Source organism: Myxocyprinus asiaticus, chromosome 15 (genome assembly GCF_019703515.2).
Source record: "Myxocyprinus asiaticus isolate MX2 ecotype Aquarium Trade chromosome 15, UBuf_Myxa_2, whole genome shotgun sequence".
NCBI classification, from domain to species: Eukaryota; Metazoa; Chordata; class Actinopteri; order Cypriniformes; family Catostomidae; genus Myxocyprinus; species Myxocyprinus asiaticus.
The window spans coordinates 26,150,876-26,174,497 of record NC_059358.1 but is presented as its reverse complement, the minus strand read 5'-3'; the positions used below and the strand labels follow the sequence as shown (position 1 = coordinate 26,174,497).

The window sequence follows — 23,622 nt, the reverse complement described above, 5'->3', positions numbered from 1 at the left end:
AGATGTGTGACTTTCTTTCTTCTGCCGAACACAGACAAAGATTTTTAGAAGAATATCGCAGCTCTGTAGGTCCATACAAAGAAAGCGAATGGTGACCAGAAATTTGAAGCTCCAAAAAGGACATAAGGGCAGCATAAAAGTAATCCAAACGACTCCAGTGGTTTAATCAATGTTTTCAAAAGTAATATGATAAGTGGAGGTAAGAAACAGATAATTATTTAATTCCTTTTTTACTATAAATTCTCCTCCCTGCCCAGTAGGTGGGGATATGCGCGAAGAAGGCAAATCGACAAAAACAAAAGAAGAATGTGAGATTTTTAGTAAAAAAGAACTTAAATATTGATCTGTTTCTCATCCAAGCCTATCTTATAGCTTCTGAAGACATGGATTTAAACTGGAGCCCAGGGTTGGATCACGCATTGAAACCAGGAAGTAATCGCGTTTCCATAATCAGTGACAAGCGCAATTTGGAGGTAGCATTTTTCCCTCTAACATTACATATTTTTACTTCACTGATGGTAAAATATGTATTTCTCATATATATATATTTAAAAAAAAACAGGCTTCACAATTTGTTTTTGGCACCCCTCCGTGGACATTACTCCCGGAAAATGGAGCTCACATGTGCCCATTCACCCAACAACACTTACCGCTTTGGCCACTGGGGGCAGTGTTCCACAATTTGGTAAGCACAGACCGATTTTAGCGAAAGAAAAGTCAACCTACTGTTTCTGATTCCACTGTGAGATCAGTCTGGCCAGTGTTATGAAAATCTCTGACCTACTAGTTTAAGCTGGCATGCTTCTCTGCTTATTTCTCAGGATGGTCTATGTTAAATATTACATGGATAGTACATTTTCCATGGTAAAGAATACACCTGGATGTATCCTACTACCTTTTTAATAAACATGTTAAAAACATGTTGTCTTGTCTATAACAGAGCAAGACAAAAGAAGCCTCTTTGTTTAACATTGCCCTCTGGTGTTTGAAAGGGGCTATTGCTAGAATTAAATTTTATCCTCTTTACCAAAAAAGGAAAAAAAAGATGGGCGTCCAGTTATTACACAACAGGGGAAAATGACTTTATAAATGGTTTATATATATATATATATACACTGCCATTCAAAATTTGGGGTCACTTGACTGAAATTATTCTCATGATCTTAAAAATCTTTTGATCTGAAGGCATATGCTTAAATGTTTGAAATTAGTTTTTTAGACAAAAATATAATTGTGCCACCATATTAATTTATTTCATTACAAAACTAAAATTTTATTTAAAAAAAGTTTTTGAAATGGATGACTTTTCTAAATAATAAAGAAAAGCAGCCAATAAGTGCCCAACATAGATGGGAACTCCTTCAATACTGTTTTAAAAGCATCCCAGGGTGATACATCAAGAAGTTGGTTGAGAAAATGCCAAGAGTACATGTCTGCAAATTCTAGGCAAAGGGTGACTACTTTGAATATGCTAAAATATTACATAGTTTTTATTTATTTTGTATTTTTTTTATTTTTTTTTAGAAACAACACAATTCCTATAGTTCCATTTCTGTTCTTCCATAGTTTTGATGACTTTACTATTATTCTTAAATGTGAAAAATAATAATAATAAAGAATAAGTGACCCTAAAGTTCTGATCGGTAGTGTATATATATATTATTCTTCTAAATCTAGATGTCTGTGTCTGAGAGAGCGTCTTGCTGAGGTATTACAACAGTTCAAAACTCTAAGCTGGAATATGTGAAATGTTAAAATATGTAGATTTTTTTTATTTTATTTTTTTATTATGTAGATATTCCTGTTTCTTTAACACTTTCTGCTCCCTCTCTGTGTGTTATAGGACTTCCATCATAACAGGAACACAACAACTAACATCTTAGTAATGGGAACTGAAAACATGTCTGTTTTCTATTCTGCAATTAATTTTAGCACCAAAGCTGGGGCATGTGGTTAAATGGTTGTGTTTATGAAGTCAAAGTCAAGCATACAAAAATGTTTATCCCTCCCTCTCTCCATCTCTCCTTCTTTCTCCATCTCCCTCCCTCCATTGTCTGGCAGTCTTTTGTCCTAGACAGTTATAATACACAGTAGTGGCTCAGAATCTTTAGGAAAACAACTTTTGGATAAAATTAAACTTTTAATTTTTTTGCAAGAGTCTCTCAACTGTCATTGCTTGAAAAGCTGTTTTCTATAGCATAATGTAAATAGATGTGCAGGAACTCTGAGACATTGACGACAAATATATTCATGAGAGCAATAATCTCTTATTCATCTTATCAAAGTAACAATCAAGTTCAGATGACAATCAGACAAAAAAACAATAGATTTTAAATAATGCTTTCAATTAACAGGTTAATGTACAGTAGAGTATCAATATACATTTTTCAAATGTGGAATGGATTTCTTGTTCATTCAAGATGTTGTGGCTGGTTGGTACTGTTAGTTTAACTCTGTAGTTTCAAGAAGCATCCTGTAAAACAATTAAATAATATTTTTTCAAATGTAATTTAATCCCTGTAGCATGGTTCTTTTTCAAGCATCTGCTTAGATACTTGTCGGATTATTTAATGTCATCATATTCATAATTCGCATCTTACCAACCTGAGGTTTTCTCACCATATCTTCCTCTGCAGTGTTCCTCCTAAGACGATCCTAGAAGTGCACTCTATCACCTTCGTCCTCTGGCCAGTCCAGATATGTACAGGATCTCACCAGTCTGGCCAAACTATAGAAAATAATGATACAAGTACTAATGCAATTCTTTTAACTAATTAATCAATCTTTTTTAAAAGAGTTCCATAATATGTAAAAAAGTTTAATTACCGATGGAAAGCAGAGAGCTCAAAGGGAGAGATGTGTTCGATGAAGATGAGGATGAGACGGTGTGTCTGCTCTTCCAGCAGCCAGTGGCTAGCCAATTGCATCTCCAGACTGCACCAGTTACTTCGTAGATACCAGCGACTAATCAAACAAACTGTGCACTGGCTGCTGTAGATACTGTTTGCATTGTTGTCCACTATACCTTTCCCCACCTAGAAGATGTTTTACAAGAAATTACTGTGTTAGATTGACAAAGTAATAACATTCTGTTATTCTAAAAACTTAGTTTAATGTTTTTTTTTTTTTTTTTTTTTTCAAAATCCCTAAACTGAGACCAACATTTCTGACACCAACTACTCCTAGAACTTCCAAGCTGCATCCTTCAAACCTGGTACAGACCTTCAGACTGTTTTGCAACAGTGTGCTCTGACTTTTCTAACTGATCTGACATATGATATGAATTTTATTTATGGTATATTCAAAGGAGGCAAAATAATGTTTATGAATTAAAACTCCAACTGTCCAAATAATTTAATGTAAACAAACCCACGCTATACTTTAATCTGCTTTAAGTTGCTCTCTCTCTCTCTCACTTTCTCTCTCTCTCTCTCTCTCTCTCTCTCTCTCTCTCTCTCTCTCTCTCTCTCTCTATATATATATATATATACATATACAGTTGCAATCAAAATTATTCAACCCCCCCTGACCAGCAATCCATTCTGGTGATGTGAATTAAAACACATCAACTAAAACCTCAGTAAACAAAGTAAGTTTTTAATACACATTTGAGTGATTTTGAGAACAAAGAGTTCAGTTTACCCAAATTTTAAAATAAAAAATAACTAATTCTCTTCACAAATGTCATGTCAAAACTATTCAACCCCCAAAGTCAATCATTTGAGCATCTTTTATCCTTAATAACAGCAAATAAATGTTTCAGGTAAGTGTTCTCAGGCTTCGGACACCTCTCTATTAGAATTTTTACACATTTCTCGTGAGCAAAATCTTCCAGCTCATTGACATTCTTTGGTTTCTGTGCTGCCACTGCTTCCTTGAAATCCCAACAAAGGTTTGCAATGGGATTTTAATGATGAACTGAAAGGGCCATTTAAGGACATTCCACGACCTATCCCTGAACCAGATTTTGGACAACTTGGATGTATCCTTGGTGTTATTGTCTTGCTGGAAAGTCCAGTGATCACCAAGCTTCAATTTACACACTGAAGGCATCACATTTTTCATGCCAAAATGGCCTGATACCTGAAAGAATCCATGGTGTCAGTCACATAGTCAGGATAGCCATTTCCTGCAGCTGCAAAACACCCCCATAACAGGACTGACCCACCTCCATGCATGACTGTGAAGATGGTGTCGTTCTTGTCATCACCTTGTCATCTTACTCCAGACGTTCTGCTGACCCATGGGTCTAAAACTCATTTTCAGTTTAGTGTCATAGGTCTATAAAACCTTCTTCCAGGACTCCACAGGTCTTTCCTAATTACTTCTTGAATATTCAAGTCAACATTTCCCTTGGTGAAGTTTTGCTTTCTTCCACACCCCAAGAAGGTTGCTGTTGTACCATATTTAAAAAAATGTATGAATGGTGCTGCCAACTTTGTCTATTGGAAATTGAAGTGCCTTGGAAATGTACTTTTAGCCATGACCTTTCTTGTGTAATGAAATAATCTCCTCTATTAGCTTTTGAGACAGCTTATTTTTAAATGCATTTTTTGCATAGAAATACATTTTTGCTTACAACGCTAAACTTAAAAAATGTTAAAACTTAAATAAGTGCCATTGCAGATTGATGTCTTAATTTTGTTTTAAAACAATTACTTGTGTAGCCTTACATATTTAAGAAACAGCTACATGCAATAGGGGTTGAATAATTATAACATGGCTGTATTTTTATAAAATCCTGCTATTTACAAATATTAGGTTATATATTCACACTATGACTTTGAATGTGTCACTCAACTGATATAGATGTAAAGTTTAAAAATTCTGGGTCATCAGAAAAGCTTACCTTTGTAAATCCTTACTGTCTTGGGGGGGTTGAATAATTTCGATTGCAACTGTATATATATATATATATATATATATATATGACAGTCTGTCTGACTATCTAGCTAGCAGACTATTTGTATGTATGTGATATCTGTATTACCACCAAATTTGTGAAGCCAACATCAAAGTTTGTCTTGACAATCTAGTTTTACAGTTGAGCTGAGTGAGCTACAGTTGAGTGATTATCACTACCAAAACACTATTCCAAGAAAAAGAAAGTGACAAAAGAATGTGGACATCCCATAGTAATACTACAGAATACGGTGACATTTTAGATAATCATGTGCTTTGATTACTCTGTGGCAACAGGGCCCTGGCCTGCACAATATCCAGACCTGAACCCCACTGAACACCTTTGGGATGAATCAGATCACTTACTACAAGCCAGACCCCATCGCCCAACATCAGCGCCTGACCTCACTGATGCTTCTGTGTCTGAATGGGAGCAAATCCCTGCAGCAATGTTTCAGCAAATAGTGGAAAGTCTTTCTGGAAAAGAGGAAGTTGTTAGGGAGGAGCAACCTCCTATTAATAAAATGCTCAACAAGTACATATGGGTGTGTTCCTTGGGTGTCCACATATTTTTGACCACGAATACTTCTGCAGGCTAGTGTAAACTTTTACAGTGTAAACTCAACAATAACAGTGGCATTCTGACGTTTTTATTGTAGTTAATTTCACATGATCAAGAAAACATTATTCTGAGTCTCACCTCAAAGTCTCTGTTGTGAAGACATAGCCTCAGTCTGGGGTGGCCTTGTTCCTCCAGCTTTGGAGCCATCTCCCTCAGAACCCAGGCTTCATCATGGCTACAGAATGACAAGAAGGCATCATACTTCACTTCCACCATCTCTCCATCCACCCCCTCAACTCTTCTCCTCCTCATGTGCCACTGCCTACCAGATCTCTCCAATCATCCTCTCAGACAGAAGAAGAGGACCACAGAAGGCCTGCGAGCAAAGCTATATCCAGCAGCTACTGAAAACAGCAGAGAAATGCTGACAGCTGTGTCTAGATAGCACAAGTACTGTGTGTCTGTCTGGCACAACTTTTCCATGGCTTCCAAAAAGTTCAGTTTCTGGTAGAGCCAGACACATTGCTGCTTCTGTATGTAGACTACCTGCACATTTGTGTTGCTCTCTGCCCAATCAAGAATTCAGCCATTCTCACAATCACACTGGAAGTCCACTCTATCTAGAACAAAGGCTGTTAGCGTGGGCAAAACAGTGTCTGCAGACGAAGGTGAGAGACGAGCTGACACAAGTCTCTGAAATTTGTGGAGCACATGTCCAGACATTCCCTGCCAAACTCATTCATTTTTCCCACCACAGACTCCCAAATGCTTCCAAGCCACTCACTTCAGAACTCTAGAAAAAGACTGGAGTAATTTTGGAACAAAGCCAATGAATGTGCTTGAATTACTTTGATACTGTTTCCTATTAGATTAAGATTCCGTATCCCTGCAAGGACAGTCATTAGCCAGGTCTTTGGCCCCTCTGGACATCCATTGTTCTTAATGGTTGAAATTCCACTGTTTATCACATTAAGGTCCTCAAGATGGGACATGCCAACTGGAAGATAACAAAAAAAATAAAAAAAATAATATTATGATCCTGTTCATAATTCCTGGTAAATTCTAGTTGACTTATCTTAATCAACAGATCAGATATACTGCTGGATACATTAGCTAACCCCAGACCTCCAAGTGCCAATCCTCCAAATTAGTCAAACCAACAAATGCAAGACTTTCCAGGGTGACAGACCTACAATCTACATCACTGAAAAGCATCCACAAATACTTTAGGTTGTAGAGTCCTGAAAAGGCACCAGAATGAACCCTCACCAGACTTCTCCCATCTATCTGTAGAATCTCTGAAGAAGGCAAGTGTGAAAAGGCATTTGCAGGAATGCCTGTTACATCACTGATGATACAGAGCGATCTAACCTGCGGGCCTACCTCTCTGACAGATCTGAGAGCAGGTCTGTAATGCAGTCTGCATATGGACCCATCCCTGGATAATGGCAACAGTGTGGAGTCTTGGGCATGTCCCTGAGGAGATGTTCCTCCAAAGTAATACAGCTTTTTGCAGTGGCGGACTGGGAAGAAAATTCGGCCTGGGATTTTACATAGAAACTGGCCCAAAAGACACACACACCCATTGTGAGGGGCTCAAGATGTCTAATGAATTTCAAATGCTTGTTGCATACACCAAAATTTCTTGTGTTCTTCAAATCTGTTCACATGCTTCTGCTCTGCAGAGATATTTAATCTACGCAGCTATAACCTATCTCTGACTTCACACTGCACTTGTTCAAACCCATATGAACTATTCTGTCCTTTACTTCTTTCACTCTAAAAAAAAATAAAAAAAAAAAAAAAAAAAAAAACAGGTGGACGAATACATAGAGCAGAAATCCCTAGACTCAAGCCCTGCTTGTTTTAGGGGTATTTCTTTTTTTCTCACTGAAGCACCAGCATTGTCTTATTGAATCTTTATTAGGGCATTATTTTAATGGTTACATTAAATTAACAAGAATAAATTGACAAAATGCAGGTAACCGTGTTTGGTGCAACATTTTAACAAATATCTCACTATATAGCTATATTTGATAAGAACTTGGACAGTGTTTTCTCCATGTATTTCCTATAAAATGTGATTGATCTTCTTTAGAATAATTATTAAATTAAACAACTGAAGCAAAACAGCCTATTTAAACTAAACATGATGGCACATTTCATTGTTCTTTGTAATTTTGTTGAGGACCCTTCTATGTGCTTTCACTCTGATCTGTGTAGTCACACTATTTATGAGATTTAGTGTTTAAGGTCATCAAAATAACTGGGGAAGTCAAGAGCCACACCTGAATTTAACACCGAAATGTAAATTTGATTTCAATCTTTTCAAGAAGTCATTATCCAAGGGGTTTGTTTTTTTTAATCGATGAAGTTTATAGTATAACCCTTTAATCAAAAAAGGTTTGACATTGTAAAAAGTAAAAAAATAAAATGACTTGCAGTGAGCATCAAAGCCAATTTTGGAGCCCTTCTTACAGAAATCTAGATTTGCAAAGAATTCATACAAGTTTTATAAGATTTGCACAATTTATACAGGCGATTGACAGAGTGTAGCACAGGAGGAACTGAGAAACCCATTTTCTCTTTAAAATGTTTCTTTCAACTCAGGAACTACAAAGTGATCTAACAATTTGTGATGAGGAGGTAAGGTACAGTGCAAAAGTTTTAGGCACTTGTGAAAAATGTTGCATGAGGATGTCTTCAAAAATAATGCCATAAAAGTTTTCATTTATCAAGTAATGTCATAAAAAGTCGAGTAAACATAAATCAATATTCGGTGTGACCACCTTTACATTTAAAACAGCATCAATTCTCCTAGGTACACCTGGACACAGTTTTTCTTTGTTGTTGGCAGATAAGATGTACCAAGCTTCTTGGAGAATTCACCACAGTTCTTCTATCTGTTTTGGCTGTCTCAATTGCTTCTGTTTCTTCATGTAATCCCAGACTGACTCAATGTACAGTGGGGGTCACTGTGGGGGGCAATGCCATCTCTTGCAGAGCGCCGTTCTTCTATTCTAATCTTTTCTATTTGCAAAATTAATGTTTGTGAGTCTAAAATGTACTTTCCTATTGACACACTAAAGCAGAAGATATAAATAACCATCTTAAGACAAATGTTTTTGTAAAACATCTTAAGTGCCTAAAACTTTTGCACAGTACTGTATATTTACAGGCTGCAATGTGTTGCAAGATCACTTAGTGTGTAAAGAAATACATCATACATAACTGTTTGTATTCATTTATTCTGTAAAAATTTCATAGCAACATTTCCAACTAGCACAACCACTTGAACTCCACTTGCACTGTGGCAACTGTCAGTGTTTAACCAGCTAACATAAAAAGGCAAATAACATTTATTACTTTAATCTGTTGCACCTTTTTTTTTTTCCAATTATGGCAATCAAATTACAATTTAGTAGTCAGTGACAAAACTCTACATGGTGCCTTTATGTAGTAGTTCATTATCATGCTATATTGATTGCTTGATTATAATACTTTACTTTTTTGCATTCAAAAGTTAACCCTGCACAGAATCTGTGAAGCTAGATTACAGAGCTACAAGCAGTTTTGCCTGACAGAAAATAGTTTGACAACTGCAATGGGGACCTTTTAAATGATACGTAAAAAGAATAAAGATGAATTACACAACCTTAAAAAGACAAAATTGTTGATCTTTAACAAACAATCTTCACAACAATGTAAACTAAAATAATTTTAAGAATATTTTTGTTGGCTAAAACATCACTTTTTTACCAATAAAAAAGGTCAAGACAATCTATGTTATTTACCAAAGATATCTTCCATTAAATATAAATAATAGTGCAACACTTTAGGCTGGGAGTCCTAACCCTGACAAGGAACAAAATAATAAAAAAATTTAAATAAGCACAACAAAAGTATGAACAAGAAATGATAAATAGAAACTTTATCAGTCTCCCAAAACAATTCTGTTCAGTTTTTGTACACAAAGTTTAAGCCAAATATAATCTTAAAACGTATTCATTATGTAGCCTCAACATGTAACAGTTACGTGACTATTTTTAGGATTAGAGTAATAAGAGTACAACACAAATCCCAGACCATAAAATGTTGTACTGTAACTCAAACTCAACAAAACTACATTCTTCAGATAAATAAAATGGACAAACATTCCAATTGTGGGTGAGATGTACCACATTTAAACAACAGAAAGCATGTCACTGCTATAAAGTCAACATTGGCAGATCAGTTCCAAGAAAACTGTTTGATATTGCTCCTGACTTCCTTCCCTCTGTCAGTATTGGTTTCTGACTTGGGGATGACTGAATAGCAGACTCTTAATGCATCATCTTTATTAATGGTCAAATAAGCAGGTCAAGTGACATTTTCACATAAAAGCAAAGGAAATGCGAGCATGAACAGCTGCTATGTTTTGAGGAAGGACACCATTACAGAAGCCAGTGGTTGAATAGAAATGCTGTTTTAATGAAAACACGTAGCCTTATTGGTGTATGAACAGATCAATATGGGTATTATACATTCTCTGTTCCAAAGCCAGAAGTCAGGACATAAAGTCTCTAGATGTTTCCATCACTCAGGACCCTTAAATGTTTTACTCTTCCACTCTGTTTCTTCCTCTCTCCCTTCTTCTAGACCTTTCCCACTTCCTCTGGTAGTGCAAATTTCTCCATCGCCTCCCTTTCGAATTCCTCCATCTCATCATTGTCTTCCTTGCTGTCCTCTACCTCGCTCTCCTCTCCTTCAGCCAAGTCCTCTAAAATGTCCCCAACATCTTCAACAAACTCTCTGAATGGCATCTGATCATGAGCAAACACGCCATTCGTGAAGAACTCCTTCACCAACTTACTAAGCTTTTCCTTCCTGGACGTTTGGTCCTCTGGATCCTGGAGCTTGGCCAAGTATTCCTGGAGAAGCATCTCAAAGTCATTTAGGCTGACTGGAGAGAGACCTTCTGCTCGAGCGCAGTCTGCTACACCACTGCATGTCTCCCGCTGCCTGTGATAGTGCTGTATTCTCTTTCTTTGTTTGGCCCAGTAGTTCTCATGGTCATGATTGTGATGTTTGGACGTCTCATCTGTTGGTCCATGCCTGTGTCGCTCCTTATTGCTCCATTCCTTTTCATCCTTGTGTTGTTTCTCTTTTTCATTGTGACTATTCTTCGCCTCATTTTTATAGTAGTATGCCTTGTTCTTTTTCGCTTCCTTTATTCCCTCTCTTTTCCACATTCCATCTTTGGACCACTCCTTCTCTTTTCCTCTCTTTACCCAATGCTTTTCCTCCATTTCCTTTCCACCAAACTCTTTGGGAAATTCTCTCTCACCTCTCCAAATTTTCTCGGTTTTCTCATTCACTTTTCCCTCACTCTTTCCTTTTCTAGACTCCTTTTCACCTTTCTCTTTCAATTCTTTCTTTTTTTCTTTTCTTTCTTTATGGCCATTGTGGCCACCCTCTTTATCGTTTTTCCATTCTTTTTCCTCTTTCCAATCTTTTCGCTCTCCTCTCAGTTTCCATTCCTTCTCATTTCTTCGCTCCCCTCTTTGTTTCCATTCTTTTTCCCCTTTCACTTCCTTGTTCCCAGTCGCTTTCCAGTCCTTCTTGTCTAATCTCCTTTCATCCTGTTCTCCATGTTCGTCTTTCATCCACTTTTTATCTTCTTTCCATTCTTTTTTCTCCTCCCACTCTTTGAAAGCTTTCTTTTCTCCACTTTCTTTTCGCATTTGACCATCCTCTAGTTTTTTGTCCTCCTTCCACTCTTTTTCATCTTTGCCCTCCTCTTGGTTGCGTTTACCTTCTTTCCAATCTTTCTTTTCCATCATCTGTTTGTTTTCATTTTTTCCACATTTTTTCTTTTGACATTCAATTTCTCCCATGCTTTTTTCTTTCTCCCCACTCTTTTTATCCCAATGCTTCTTGATCTTAATTTCTTGCCTTTCTATGGGTGGAACATCTCTTAAGTCTCCAGTAGAGGGCATCCCAGAGGCTGCAACAGGATGCACAGGTTCTGCTTGTCCTGGAACAGAGCAAAGATGACAAATTATAATTAGGTTTCCTTTGTAATTCATGTTTGTGCAAAACTGGGTGAGTGCATGTGTATCTAAAGCTTGTATTCCTGAGATTTTCACACACAACAGTCTCTAGAATTTACTACGAATAGTGCCAAAAACAAAAAACATCCAGTGAGCAGCAGTTCTGTAGACAGACATGCCTTGTTGATCAGAGAGGTCAACAGTGAATGGCCAGACTTGTTTGAACTGACAAAGTCTACGGTAACTCTGATAACTGCCCTGTAAAATTGTGGTGAGAAGAAAAGCATCTCAGAATGCTATTCTGAGATGTGGGTTGGCACCGTTTTGGCGGCACGAGGGGGACCTACACAATATTAGGCAGGTGGTTTTAATGTTGTGGCTGATCGGTGTATGTGTGTACTACACCTGTGCTTTGTGTAATCTGTGAAACAGTCTGTCTCAGATGATCCAGTTCTCTGTGCAGTAATGGCAGGGCCTCCAGCTCTCTCTTTGCTCTCTCACTTTCTTCTTTCATTCTCACGTTCTCTTGCTCCAGCTCTTTCTGAAAAGCAGGTAGCCTGTCTAGTTCTCCTTTTATCTTCTGGTACTGTTTCTCCAGCTCTTCTCTCTTCACACGCTCTTTCTCTCCATCCTCTGCCCGAAGCTGAGCTGCTTTCAGTTCAACTAGATGTTGCTGAGTTTACAAGACAAATAAAGAACACTGAACAACTGAAACACTTCGGAACATTGTATTGTAGCATTATTTCAATAATAAAAAAAGAAATTAAATAGAAATTATAACAGAAAAGTTATTGGATAAATGATTTCCGCTTGCATTATTCTCATTTGCATGCTGCTTTGGATAAAAGCGTGGACTAAATTAACATTCACAACACAAATGTACATAGTCCACCCAGCCATTTTTCGGAAACAGGCTGCAAAAACTAGTCAATAAGAAATCGTCATTTTATTGATGTCAGAACTGTGTATTAACATACCGCCATTCACATTTACATATCAACGGCCATTCAGTGTTCTGCACCTTGGCAGACACTTTGTTAATCACATACAAAGAGGTTAGTCAACCATAAGACGTATTTCACATATAGGCTGCACATTTTAAAAGTACAGTGTCAAAAACAACCCGTTTAATTCTAAGTGGTTCACAGTGGATGTACAACCTTTAAGAACACAACTGACTTGTATAATGTAAGTGTAGAATATGGCCCCTTTAACTGAACAACTCTTACAACTCAACTTCTTATTTAAAGATGGTTTGCACATGCCTGTACCTGAAGCTGTGCCTGTAGTACCAATATTTGCTGATCATCCTTTGCCTGTTTGCTTAAAATATCTGGAGGCTGAAGACCTACAGGTGTGTCTCTGGAGACCTCAGGATTCAGCCACTCCTATCACACACAAAAACAAATTCAACTGACTACATAAAAACAATGTGTTTAAGGTCTAAAAAGGAGACTGCCAAGGAGAGAAAATTTTCTGACCTGATTTGTAGGATCTTTCAGCTCTCCAACATCAATGTCCCCTTCTGAGGAAGAAACAGGAGATAAAGCAACTCAAACATACATCATTATTAATGAGAAAGGTCAACCCAAAAAAAAAGTCCGCTATCATTTACTCACCCTCATGTTGTTCCAATCCAACCCATATAACTTAGGTGGAATGTTTGACTTGATTTTATTCATTTTTCAGTAGGTTAGTCCCCATTCCCTTTCACTGTATGAAAAAAAAAATGCAATGAAAGTGAATGGTGACTGAGGCTACCATTCTGCTTAAAATCTTTGTTTTACTAGAAAGAAAAAAATTTCATAAAAGGGCTTGAATCAGCATGAGGGGTGAGTAAAACAATTAAATTTCCATATTCCAAAAAAATCAAATTAACATTGGGCCATGTGATAAAGATGGGAAGTACAAAAGTAACATCAATTTCACACATAGCATCCAATACAGACAATGTGCAAAGGATAAAAACCGTAAACCAGTGGTTTGGAAATTAAATGTAATGTGCAATCTAAAATCTTGTCTATTCATTCTCAATGTTTAGTGTATGCATAATTTAATTCACTGCAATTTAATCTGACATGGTCTTTCATTCACAGTGGTTCACAGTTGTTTTGCATCCACTTGACATTACAGGAAATTAAACATACTGCATAAAAAGCAACAGCCATAATGACTTCTATCGTACAGAGCTAAAAGACTTTGATAGAAAAACAATGAAAAATGTGTCCTGTAGCTCTATATGAACACCTATAACTTTTAATGTATTTAAAAGCTTCAGAGACCGAAGGTTTTAGGTTTAAGGACTGAAAATTAGAAGGTATTAAAAAAAAAAAAGGTTCTTATTAAAACTCCGGATATCAAAAGTATATTTTGACGTTTGTAAATATTTTGTAAAAATGTAAAGATCAAATAATTTGTTGGTTAGTATTTAGCAATTTATTAAAAATATTTTTACTCTAATAGTGATTGGATGAGTCAGGTTAAGGTCACCTGTCTCTGAACTTTCTATACTGATACTCCAAGTTGCTACAGTACATTGCATGGCAATCATTAACAGCCTCCAATTAGGATAACAACCTACATTATTTAATGGAAGTATTCTGATTATTATTAATAATAAACTTAATTAAATGCTGGGAGTTTTATTTTTTTTAATAATATTGCAGTTGCAGTCATTTCATAAAAGAAATAAGGAGCGTGTAGTGCCTTAGAACACCCCTTACCTGTGGGGAAATCACTGTAATGCAAAGCCTCGTGGATTATTGCTTTAAACATTTTGAGCACAGCACCAAAAGACACACACGGTAAGTAATTTAATGAGTTTATGTCCAGCACATGGTCAGGTAAGCAAGAGCACATGCATGTTTTCAACTGCAGCAACCGTTCACCAGCAAATTACTGTTAGCTAAAGCATCTCATTTCTAAACCCTTGCAACATCAAACACACATTCTCTCTCTTCACCTACCGTCATCCGGGTCCATGAGCAAACCTGTGGAATAATACACCTCAGTCTCAACACAGGAATTATTCAAATTCACTCTCTGATATGGGGCTATTCCAAATGAACATTTGGTCACTACCCTTTAAGACCTACTGTACAATATCCAAAAATGAATGCCAGTTTGTCCAGGTGCATTTAGAGATGCTACAAACTAGCATTAAGAATGTACGGTGAAGTATAACACACCTATTTCTCCCAAATTAGATTCTGCATATGTACTTCATGTAGTGACTGAAAGCTTAATAATTGTGGCCCAAGAGCATCATCTTTATTATACTACAGTATATGATGACATACAGTATTTAAACATATATGAAGCAGAGAATAATCCAATCACAGATTACTTTTCACAAATATATTGTTCAGACACATATACCATTACTAACGGTACAAGTACACTGCAAAAAATTATTTTCAAGTCAAGTATTTGTCTTAAAATTCTCTAAACATTCTTAAAACGTGATTTATTAACTTGTCAAGCAAAATGGCATATGTCTTGTTTTAAGAGAAATCTGACAGAATTAATTGAACTTTAGAATTAAACAAGAAACAAATCTGCCAATGAGGCAAGACAAATAAACTTTCCTTTTGAATTAAGTTTATTTTTCTTACCCCATTGGCAAGCAATTTTTACTTGTTTTAAGCATTTATCTTACTAGAGTCTGTAAGATTTCTCTCAAAACAAGACTTAAAATCTTTAGGAAGTTTGATTGTCAAGTAAATAAATCATGTTTTAAGAATGTTTAGATCATTTTTACTGGAAAACAAGATAAAAATACTTGTCTTGAAAAATATTTGTTGCAGTGTATGGCAACCACTAAATTGTACTTTCTAAACCAAGAGAACAGTACAGCAATCTACAGGCCAAGAGTCTCAAATGTTTTAAAAGAACAAGAAAACAGGGGGCTTATGCCTCATACTCACCAGAGAAGAAAATGGCTGCTAGGCCTAAAAGAATGACAGCTGCAAGGATGCACTTGTTCAAAGAAAAGAATGTTTCCTCCTCTCTTTGAGGGGGTTGGAACTCTTCCTCATCCCCCTCTTCATCATCATCTTCCTCAGTCTTGCCCTGGTCCAAAGAGCCCAGGTGGGAGATGTTCCTCTTTCGTAAAACATCTCCCTCCTTTCCTTTTGTTTCCAACACTTCTACATCTGGCTTGGACTCTATGGAATACAGGCACATGATTATTCAGGAATATTACTGAGTACTTCATAACATGATTTGCACATGATTCAGCAATCCAAATAAATCCCATTTTACATAAAATAAAACAGAAGCTAAGTTATTAGAGCAGCTATATCACACTTTTGTGCCATGGATGCTTCATATGTGTGGTATAATAGCTTTTACATACATAACAGTAGCTAATGTGTTTTGCACTAGTACGATGTGTTTCTGGATGAACATCCATTGTTGGTCCTGGAACAAAATTTTTATTAACCAATCATATCCCTTTTAATTGTTGGGGAAGGGTTAGAGCTATGATTGGTTGATAGGAATGTTGCTCCAGGAGAAAAATAAAAGGTTCATTGAGAAAAAATTCCTACTGGTTAATAGCATTGTGCATGCAAATGTAGCATATATCTGTTTGACAGATGGCATACACAATCTATAATCTCATAATTTGCATAGGCATTTTGAATAGCCTAATCGCTAGTTTTCTGGTATTGGTTGGGACAGATATATGACAATTACGGTTGAATTGAGACAACACTCCTGCACTGAGACTGAGGCTCCATTTCTGGAACTCCCCATTGTGGTAAAATGGCCTGTGCCTTCACAACTGTGCTTTCGTGCTCTAGCTGATTTTGGATTGCAAAAACACTTAAAAAAAAAAAAAAAGCCACTTCAAAGCATTTCCAGGAAAAATTGTAAAACGTTTGTCACACAGAAAGTTCATGTTTTTGCAGTAGGTATTCCACAGAGTCATTCAACTGACATTACTTCTACTGAACTAAAGCCCAGTGCACATTGCAATGCACACTGTACAATTATGGCCACAATTTTGCTGTCTGAGACAAAATGGCACAGTGTACACCCAGCTTAAGTAAATTCAAAGATGATTACAATGAAAAATAAATACAATGATATGTCCGTGAGTGCACATATACCATTTAAAGAGATATAATAAAGACAGAATGAGCAAGTACAAAAACTTCAAGTCTGCAATGTCCTAAGGATGCAGGTAAATGCAAATGTTTACTGAAACATGGAATAAACAGTTTAGAGAATAATGTGCCCAAAATGAAATCAGAGCCGACTCGCTGTATATAAAGTACAACATTAAATAGAAAAAGCAGTCAAGCTGTCACCAGTCATCATGCAAGTCCATCATCATTTCATATCAGACCTGCAAACTGCAGTTAGTCTCAATTTTGACCACCAATGCTTAAAATATATACAGTACATATACAACAAGAGAAAGACACAAAGTATTAAAAACATTTTAACTCATTTAAATCAAATTAACAAAAAATGTAAACACAGAACTAGATGCAATAAATTATGCAACACTTTTGCAGGATTTTCCTTGTACTTCTCACCTTCTGTTATGGTCTTTCTAAGATGAGACTCCTCGGTTTTAAATTCCTCTCCTCCCTGACAAACTGAGGCAGGAAATGTGCTTGATCCAGAGATAGGATGTGTGTGTGTGAACGAGTCAGAGAATGAATCGCCATCAGTTCTGGGAGAAACTAGGCTCTCCGAGTAACCTGAAAGGGCACTTAATTCCTCATGGTCAGCGGTCCAGGAGCCGAGGTCCTCAACAGTGCTGCTGACAGAGGTAGAGTCCTCATTGACATGTGCTGCATTTAGTTGGGCTTGACCCTCACTGGTTTCTGGAGGCGTTACCTGAATCATTTGGCAGACCAAAATGTAACTAGACAGGTGACGTTAGCTGGACAAAGCCTATTCTGAAAGTTTAAACTAGTTTTAGAAGTTTTATGTTTGATTGTTATACAAATATTACAGTAAGACAAACAGCCAGCTAGCTAGCTACACAGTCAGACAGACTGAAACATAAATCTGTCACAGACAGACAGATATAGAGAGATCAGTGGGCTTTTCTTGGTTTGTTTACATTTTAATTTTTGACAGTTGGGAGTTTGAATCAACAAGCATTCCATCATTTTAAGTCTATAGGATTTTTCCCAACCCAGCTACGACTTCGAAGGCTGCTCAAAATTCTGCAGTGCAACGGAGCACAACTCACATAGTTTTCCATAAAATTCAACCCAAATCATTATCAAAGGACATTGATTACTTACTCTAGCCATTACTACATAATATATTGTGTATGTTTCTTTCAAATTGCAACACAGTTTTTTCAGTTACTAATATGAGTCTGTTTCAAAACTTAGAGAGCTGCCTCACTACTACATAAGCAGCTGTCTTCTACGGCAGCATCCTTACTAAAACGATGCCTCATAAGAGAGCGACTTGGAATGCTCTACATAGGCGGTAGCTCCGCGCATAATTTAAACAGCACTCCTCATGCACAGACACTCGACTCGCAACTGGTTTCAATACAGGTGATGCGAGTGAAATGACACAATCCTGAGCCTCAATACGTAGGCACACACACATTTTGGGTAAAATAGTCGGTTTTGTGTCATATTAAACTATTATTTATCTATAATTTTCAGTAATGAATGGATAAGTACACTCACCGACCACATTATTAGGTACACCTGTACAACTAATTCATGCGATTATCTAATCAGCCAATCGTTTGGCAGCAGTGCAATGCATAATCATGCAGATACAGGTCAGGAGCTTCAGTTAATGTTCACATCAACCATCAGAATAGGGAAAAAATGTGATCTCAGTGATTTGGACCGTGGCATGATTGTTGGTGCCAGACGGGCTGGATTGAGTATTTCTGTAACTGTTGATCTCCTGGGATTTTCACAGACAACAGTCTCTAGAATTTACTCAGAATGGTGTCAAAAACAAAAACAAACAGTGAGTGGCAGTTCTGCAGACAGAAACTCCTTGTTGATGAGACAGGTCAACGGAAAATGGCCAGACCGGTTCGAGCTGATAGAAAGTCTACGGTAACTCAGAAAACCACTCTGTACAATTGTAGTTAGCAGGCTAGCATCTCAGAATGCACAACATGTCGAACCTTTAGGTGGATGGGCTACAACAGCTGAAGACCACGTCGGGTTCCACTTCTGTCAGTCAAGAACAGAAAGCTGAGGCAAGTCATACATGTTTAAAACAACGTGAGAGTGTGTAAACGATTACCTATTCCTTTTAAGTCATCTAATGTTGTGACTATCTAGAGTTTAAATCATTTGAAGGGTATAGAAGACAATATAAATAGTCTTTTCTCGCAATCTTTTCTCAGATCAAATAATATCTGAGATACATGGGGGTCTGTTCCAAAACAGCTAATGAGCTAATCACAGTGCATTGAGATTGGATACCCAGGGAAGGATACATTCGATGCCACACTGGCCAGAGTGAGATATCTTAGAAGCAGCAAAATTAAGATACCTACCTTTTGGAACAGCCGTCACATATTAGCGTGCTTATCATGTCTTAATGAGCTGCCTCTGGGGGCAGCATTTTAGGTTTCAGAACAGACCCAGGGTTTATATTTAATTTGTTAGAGGAAAGACACCTGAGGTAGCTCTGGAGGCTGATTTTCCTTTGCATGCTCTGACGCATGGGTGTGAGCTGGATCAGACTGCTCCTGGGTTGATGGCTTTGCCTGAGGCTGGAGCTCAGCTGCTTCAGAGGAGTGCTGCACCAGGTCATTATGGCCCTCTGTTGAAGGCTCAGGTGCTGTTGAAGAGGATGTCTCTCCCTCAATCTTAGTACTTTCAGCTACTGGACCCACATTCTCAACTCCAGACTCCTGCACATGGAAATAGATCATTGCTTTATTTACTGAACTCACTCAAGCTCTCAAATCTAAGCTCTTCCAAACTCTTATCAAGATATCTATCGGACACATCAACAGTGAACTGATTATAAAGCGATTAAAGGGATAGTTCACCCAAAAATGAAAATTCTCTCATCATTTACTGACCTGCATGCCATCCCACATTTGTATGAATTTCTTTCTTCTGCTGAACACAAAGATTTTTAGAAGTATATCTCAGCTCTGTAAGTCCATACAATGCAAGTGAATGGTGGCCAGAATTTAAATCTCCAAAAAGCACATAAAAGCAGCATAAAACTAATCCATAAGACTCCAGTGGTTTAATCCATGTCTTCAGAAGTGATATGTTAGGTATGGGTGAGAAACAGATACAGACAATATTTAAGTCCTTTTTTACTATAAATCTCCACCTTTAACAAGTCCTGTCCAGTAGGTGGTGATAAGCACGAAGAATGCGATTCGCCAAAAAACAAAAGAAAAATGTGGATGTGAAAGTGGCAATTTATAGTAAAAATCTCACCCACGCTGTTAATTTCACTTCTGAAGATTTGGATTAAACCACTGGAGTCGTATGGATTACATTTATACTTTGTGATTTTTGGAATTTTAAAAGTTCTGGCCACCATTCACTTGTATTGTGTGGACCTACAGAACTGAAATATTCTTCCAAAACTCATTTGTTCTGCAGAAAAAAGTCATACACATCTGGGATGGCATGAGGGTGAGTAAATGAGAATTTTCATTTTTGGGTGAACTATCCCTTTAACAGTTTGTTCTATTATATCAAAGAATTATAGTTTTCAAACCACAGAGACTTTCCTCCCATGCCATGAAACACATACCTTTACCTCTGGAGTAAGATGAGTCTGGGTGTTGCCATTGGCACTGTTGCTGTTATCAGACATTGCCCCCTAGTGGCTTTGTCCAGCAACTGAAAACCAGTTACGGGTTAGTCACCAAAGCTCTCAGAAAAAGGATCATCAACTCGGTTTACATTCAGCTACATCAAAAGACAAATACAAGAGAATGTGTAATCTGAATTGTGAGATGAGTTGTTGAATAAGACCATGATCTCAAGTCACAAATGTTAAAAGGAAAAGTTCACCCAAAATTACAATTCTTTCATTTCATTTCATCACCCTAAAGTTGTTCCAAACCCATATAGACTTTCTATCTTCCATGGAAGACAAAGGGAGATGTTAGGAAGTATGTTAGCCTCAATCATCTTTCATTTTTACTCCAGTTGTCTATCAGACATGTAGACCAAACAGAAGATGTTTAAATAGGCTTATAGAGATAGGGTAATGAGCGAGTTCAGTAAAGAGAGTGACTGCACTACAGGCCCCTAAGTGTAAAAGAGACATGAAACTGAGGGAGAGAGTGGGAATAGTCCCAGCTAGAAGTGTAGTTAAAGAGTTTTCACTTCATTAGTATTATCTTCATGTTGTTCCATTGGTTACACCATCCGTTCCCTGGCTGGCAAATACTTTGGCAAAGAACTGGGTAACTAAGGATGTCAGTCACACAAGAGAAACAGTCCCAAAGGCATTAAAGGAAGAGTAGTGGAGTTATATTCATTGTGACAGCACTAAAAAAAAAAAAAAAGGAATACTTCTAGAATACCAGTGAGAAAACTAAGACAGACATTGGCGTCTTTTCCAACTAGGTCAACTGTCATCTCAGTTATTCACAGCAAGTTGTTCAAATGGTTTTTCACAAATGAAAAAACGTTCTAATTACTTATGAATATTCAGTAGATTTAGTTTAATCAATCAAGCATAGGCTTCTGTGAAGCCAAACAGTAAATGTTTGGGCAACTTTTAAAACTATGAGGCCTAGTCACCGATGTAACACTTTGTGACACACTTCACTCTTTAACAAGGATCTTTTTTCCCTATCCCAGTAATTTAGGTCTGCTAATAATGTGACTCCCATGAGAGATTTTTGGATTGTAGCCATGAGAGTTGATGGATGAAATAGAGCTAAAAACAGCTAAAAAAAATAAATAAAAAAAATAAAAAAACAGAAAGCAGCACAAAGATGCACCTAACTGAACTAGCGTTATTGGAGAAAAGTCTGATATTAGGAAAATACTGAACTGCAATATTAATTTGCAGTTAGCATCTGACATGTACTGCATGAACTTGTCATGCAGATCTTCTGAAAACACTGGTACCATTTTTACATTCACAGACAGACAAGAGCCGAACTTTCCCAAGCTTCTTATTGTCTTCAATGAAGTACACTGCAAGTGCAATACTTACAAGCATTTACCATGATAGTTTCCACAAAATACCACAGCTACTAATTATCATTACTACAACAGTGACAAGGAGATCCTGTATTAATTTATGATAAATATTTATGATGTCAAAAAAATTGATTACTAATAATTAAATTCTATTTCTACAGTAGCAATAACAACTTTGACAGCACTATGAAATTTTGGTGGAAGCTATGGTTACCATGGAAAAATGTTGTAAGGTACACTAGTATGGAAACAAATTGAGTTGATACAGTAATGGAAAAGTTTCATTCGTTCACTTGTCACTCTTATCTCTCATCATCTCTTCCGAAATAAAATGCCCATATAAGGAAACACTTCATGTCATAAGATAAGAACACGGGCACAAAGAAAGATGCTTTCTATGCGACATGAAAACTGTGCTGCATGCCATCATATGAACTACGTACGTTTGTATGTTAACAAGGATATTGTATGAACTTCTGCGTAAATTTCGAGAAGACCAGATTGACAAAAAGGGAGTGTTCAGTTCAAAAACCGCAGACAAATAATGTCTGAGTCGCGCTTTACATAAAGACATGCACATGCCGGAAATACAAAGAAACAAACGCACAAAGTTCACGAACAGACAAAGTATAAGTACAGCTGCAAACAGAACCATACCTCACAACTCTACAAACTCTGTCCGTCTGTTATATCGCTGTTTTCACCACAACTCTCTCTTGTCTCGTGCAAAGTTGCAAACTAAATCGTGCAGTTCTGTTGTCACGCCTCTCTGGTCCCTGAAGTTCTCCACCAATCACCACTTGACATTCGTCTTTATCCCGCCCATATTCTGCGTTCTCCACCAATAACAGCATTCTATATCCTCCAATACACTTTTGTCTTGACTGACACGCACATGTGACATGAAAATGAGGTGCATGTGTTGTACTAATTGCGTTTCAAAATGCCTTATTTGCTTTAACAAGCACCACTTTTACAATTTTGCTCATATCGGAACAAACCCTAATCCTAAGCATCGGCGTTACTAGACCCTTTTTAGGAGGGCTTCAGCCCCTCTAAAATCACCTCAGACCCCCCTTAAAATCGGTGACTTTGCAATCAGCCTTTAAGTGTTTTTTAAACAGTTGCAGCCGCAACGCTGCATTTGTTTGAAGCGCGAGGCGCTATGGTGGCTTTTCTAACCTGTAAAGACTGACTAAAGCGCGAGCCAATAGCGATTGACAGAGAGGAGGCATGTCGCTCGTTTAGTTCGGTTATCTCGTTTAACAAGCAGAGAAAAGGGCTGAACTAGAGTAAAAGTGACTAATGACAATACAGTGACATCAGGACATACAAAACCTGTTAGCCTAAAAGTAATGTGTTGTCTTTTTTGTATATTCCTGGACGGTAATGCACTGCAGTTCACAAAATGATATGCTTTGTTGTCATTTGTGGCGAAAATGCTTATGATATTAAAACTTTGATAAAGTCTCTTAGTAGACACGCTGATTTGAACAAAGTATAATTAGACTTGTTTCAGTCTCTGTGCTTTATCAATAGTTAATGACTCAAAACACATAAAAGACACATTTGTTGCCATCTACTGGCGTAAAAGAGTGATTTACAAACATGGTTATCTGAACGAATAAGTGAACAAATCTTAACTAATCTTGTGTGTGTGTGTGTAAAATATATTTTTGGAGTGATTTTCTCTTTTGAACGAATTCAGAAGACTCGAATTACGAGTTAAATGACATACAGAGAAACATCAGGAGTTAATTCACTCCACTAAAGATCAACCAAGCTAAATGTGATATTTATTGTAATAATAGTTTTTGTGGTGTTTGGTATAAGTTTATATATATATATATATATATATATATATATATATATATATATATATATATATATATATGTATAAAAAAAATTATTTGTTAATTAATGTAAAATAAAATAGAAATTGTATTTGAATGGTTCTTTATATGGTTTCAGTGTCATTTAA

At 37.0% G+C, this 23,622-nt stretch overlaps 1 protein-coding gene, 1 long non-coding RNA gene and 2 pseudogenes across 4 annotated transcripts; 1 reads left to right on the top strand and 3 right to left on the bottom strand.

Moving 5' to 3' along the window:
- Positions 1-40: 40 nt before the first annotated feature.
- On the top strand, positions 41-2,464 carry LOC127452921 (uncharacterized). The gene is made up of 4 exons (XR_007899328.1): positions 41-199; positions 361-473; positions 563-685; positions 1,844-2,464. It is a non-coding gene; the product is annotated as an uncharacterized LOC127452921 (long non-coding RNA).
- On the bottom strand, positions 2,462-6,187 carry LOC127452666 (toll-like receptor 13; annotated as a pseudogene).
- Positions 6,188-6,249: 62 nt separating this feature from the next.
- On the bottom strand, positions 6,250-7,918 carry LOC127452907 (peroxidasin homolog; annotated as a pseudogene).
- A 774-nt stretch (positions 7,919-8,692) lies between these two features.
- On the bottom strand, positions 8,693-22,427 carry pbxip1b (pre-B-cell leukemia homeobox interacting protein 1b). 3 transcript variants are annotated; one of them, XM_051718754.1, is made up of 10 exons: positions 22,299-22,427; positions 20,233-20,321; positions 19,127-19,363; positions 17,043-17,349; positions 15,423-15,662; positions 14,463-14,486; positions 12,978-13,021; positions 12,768-12,884; positions 11,902-12,169; positions 8,693-11,480 (listed from the first exon to the last, which is right to left on the bottom strand). In XM_051718754.1, the coding sequence occupies exons 2-10, from the start codon at positions 20,293-20,295 to the stop codon at positions 10,099-10,101; spliced, it is 2,682 nt and encodes an 893-aa protein (XP_051574714.1). In that variant the 5' UTR covers positions 20,296-20,321; positions 22,299-22,427; the 3' UTR covers positions 8,693-10,098. The 3 variants fall into 3 exon arrangements, with proteins under 3 accessions (XP_051574714.1, XP_051574715.1, XP_051574716.1); XM_051718755.1 differs by having other exon boundaries at positions 20,233-20,390; positions 22,299-22,412; XM_051718756.1 differs by lacking the exon at positions 14,463-14,486.
- Between the last annotated feature and the right edge of the window lie 1,195 nt (positions 22,428-23,622).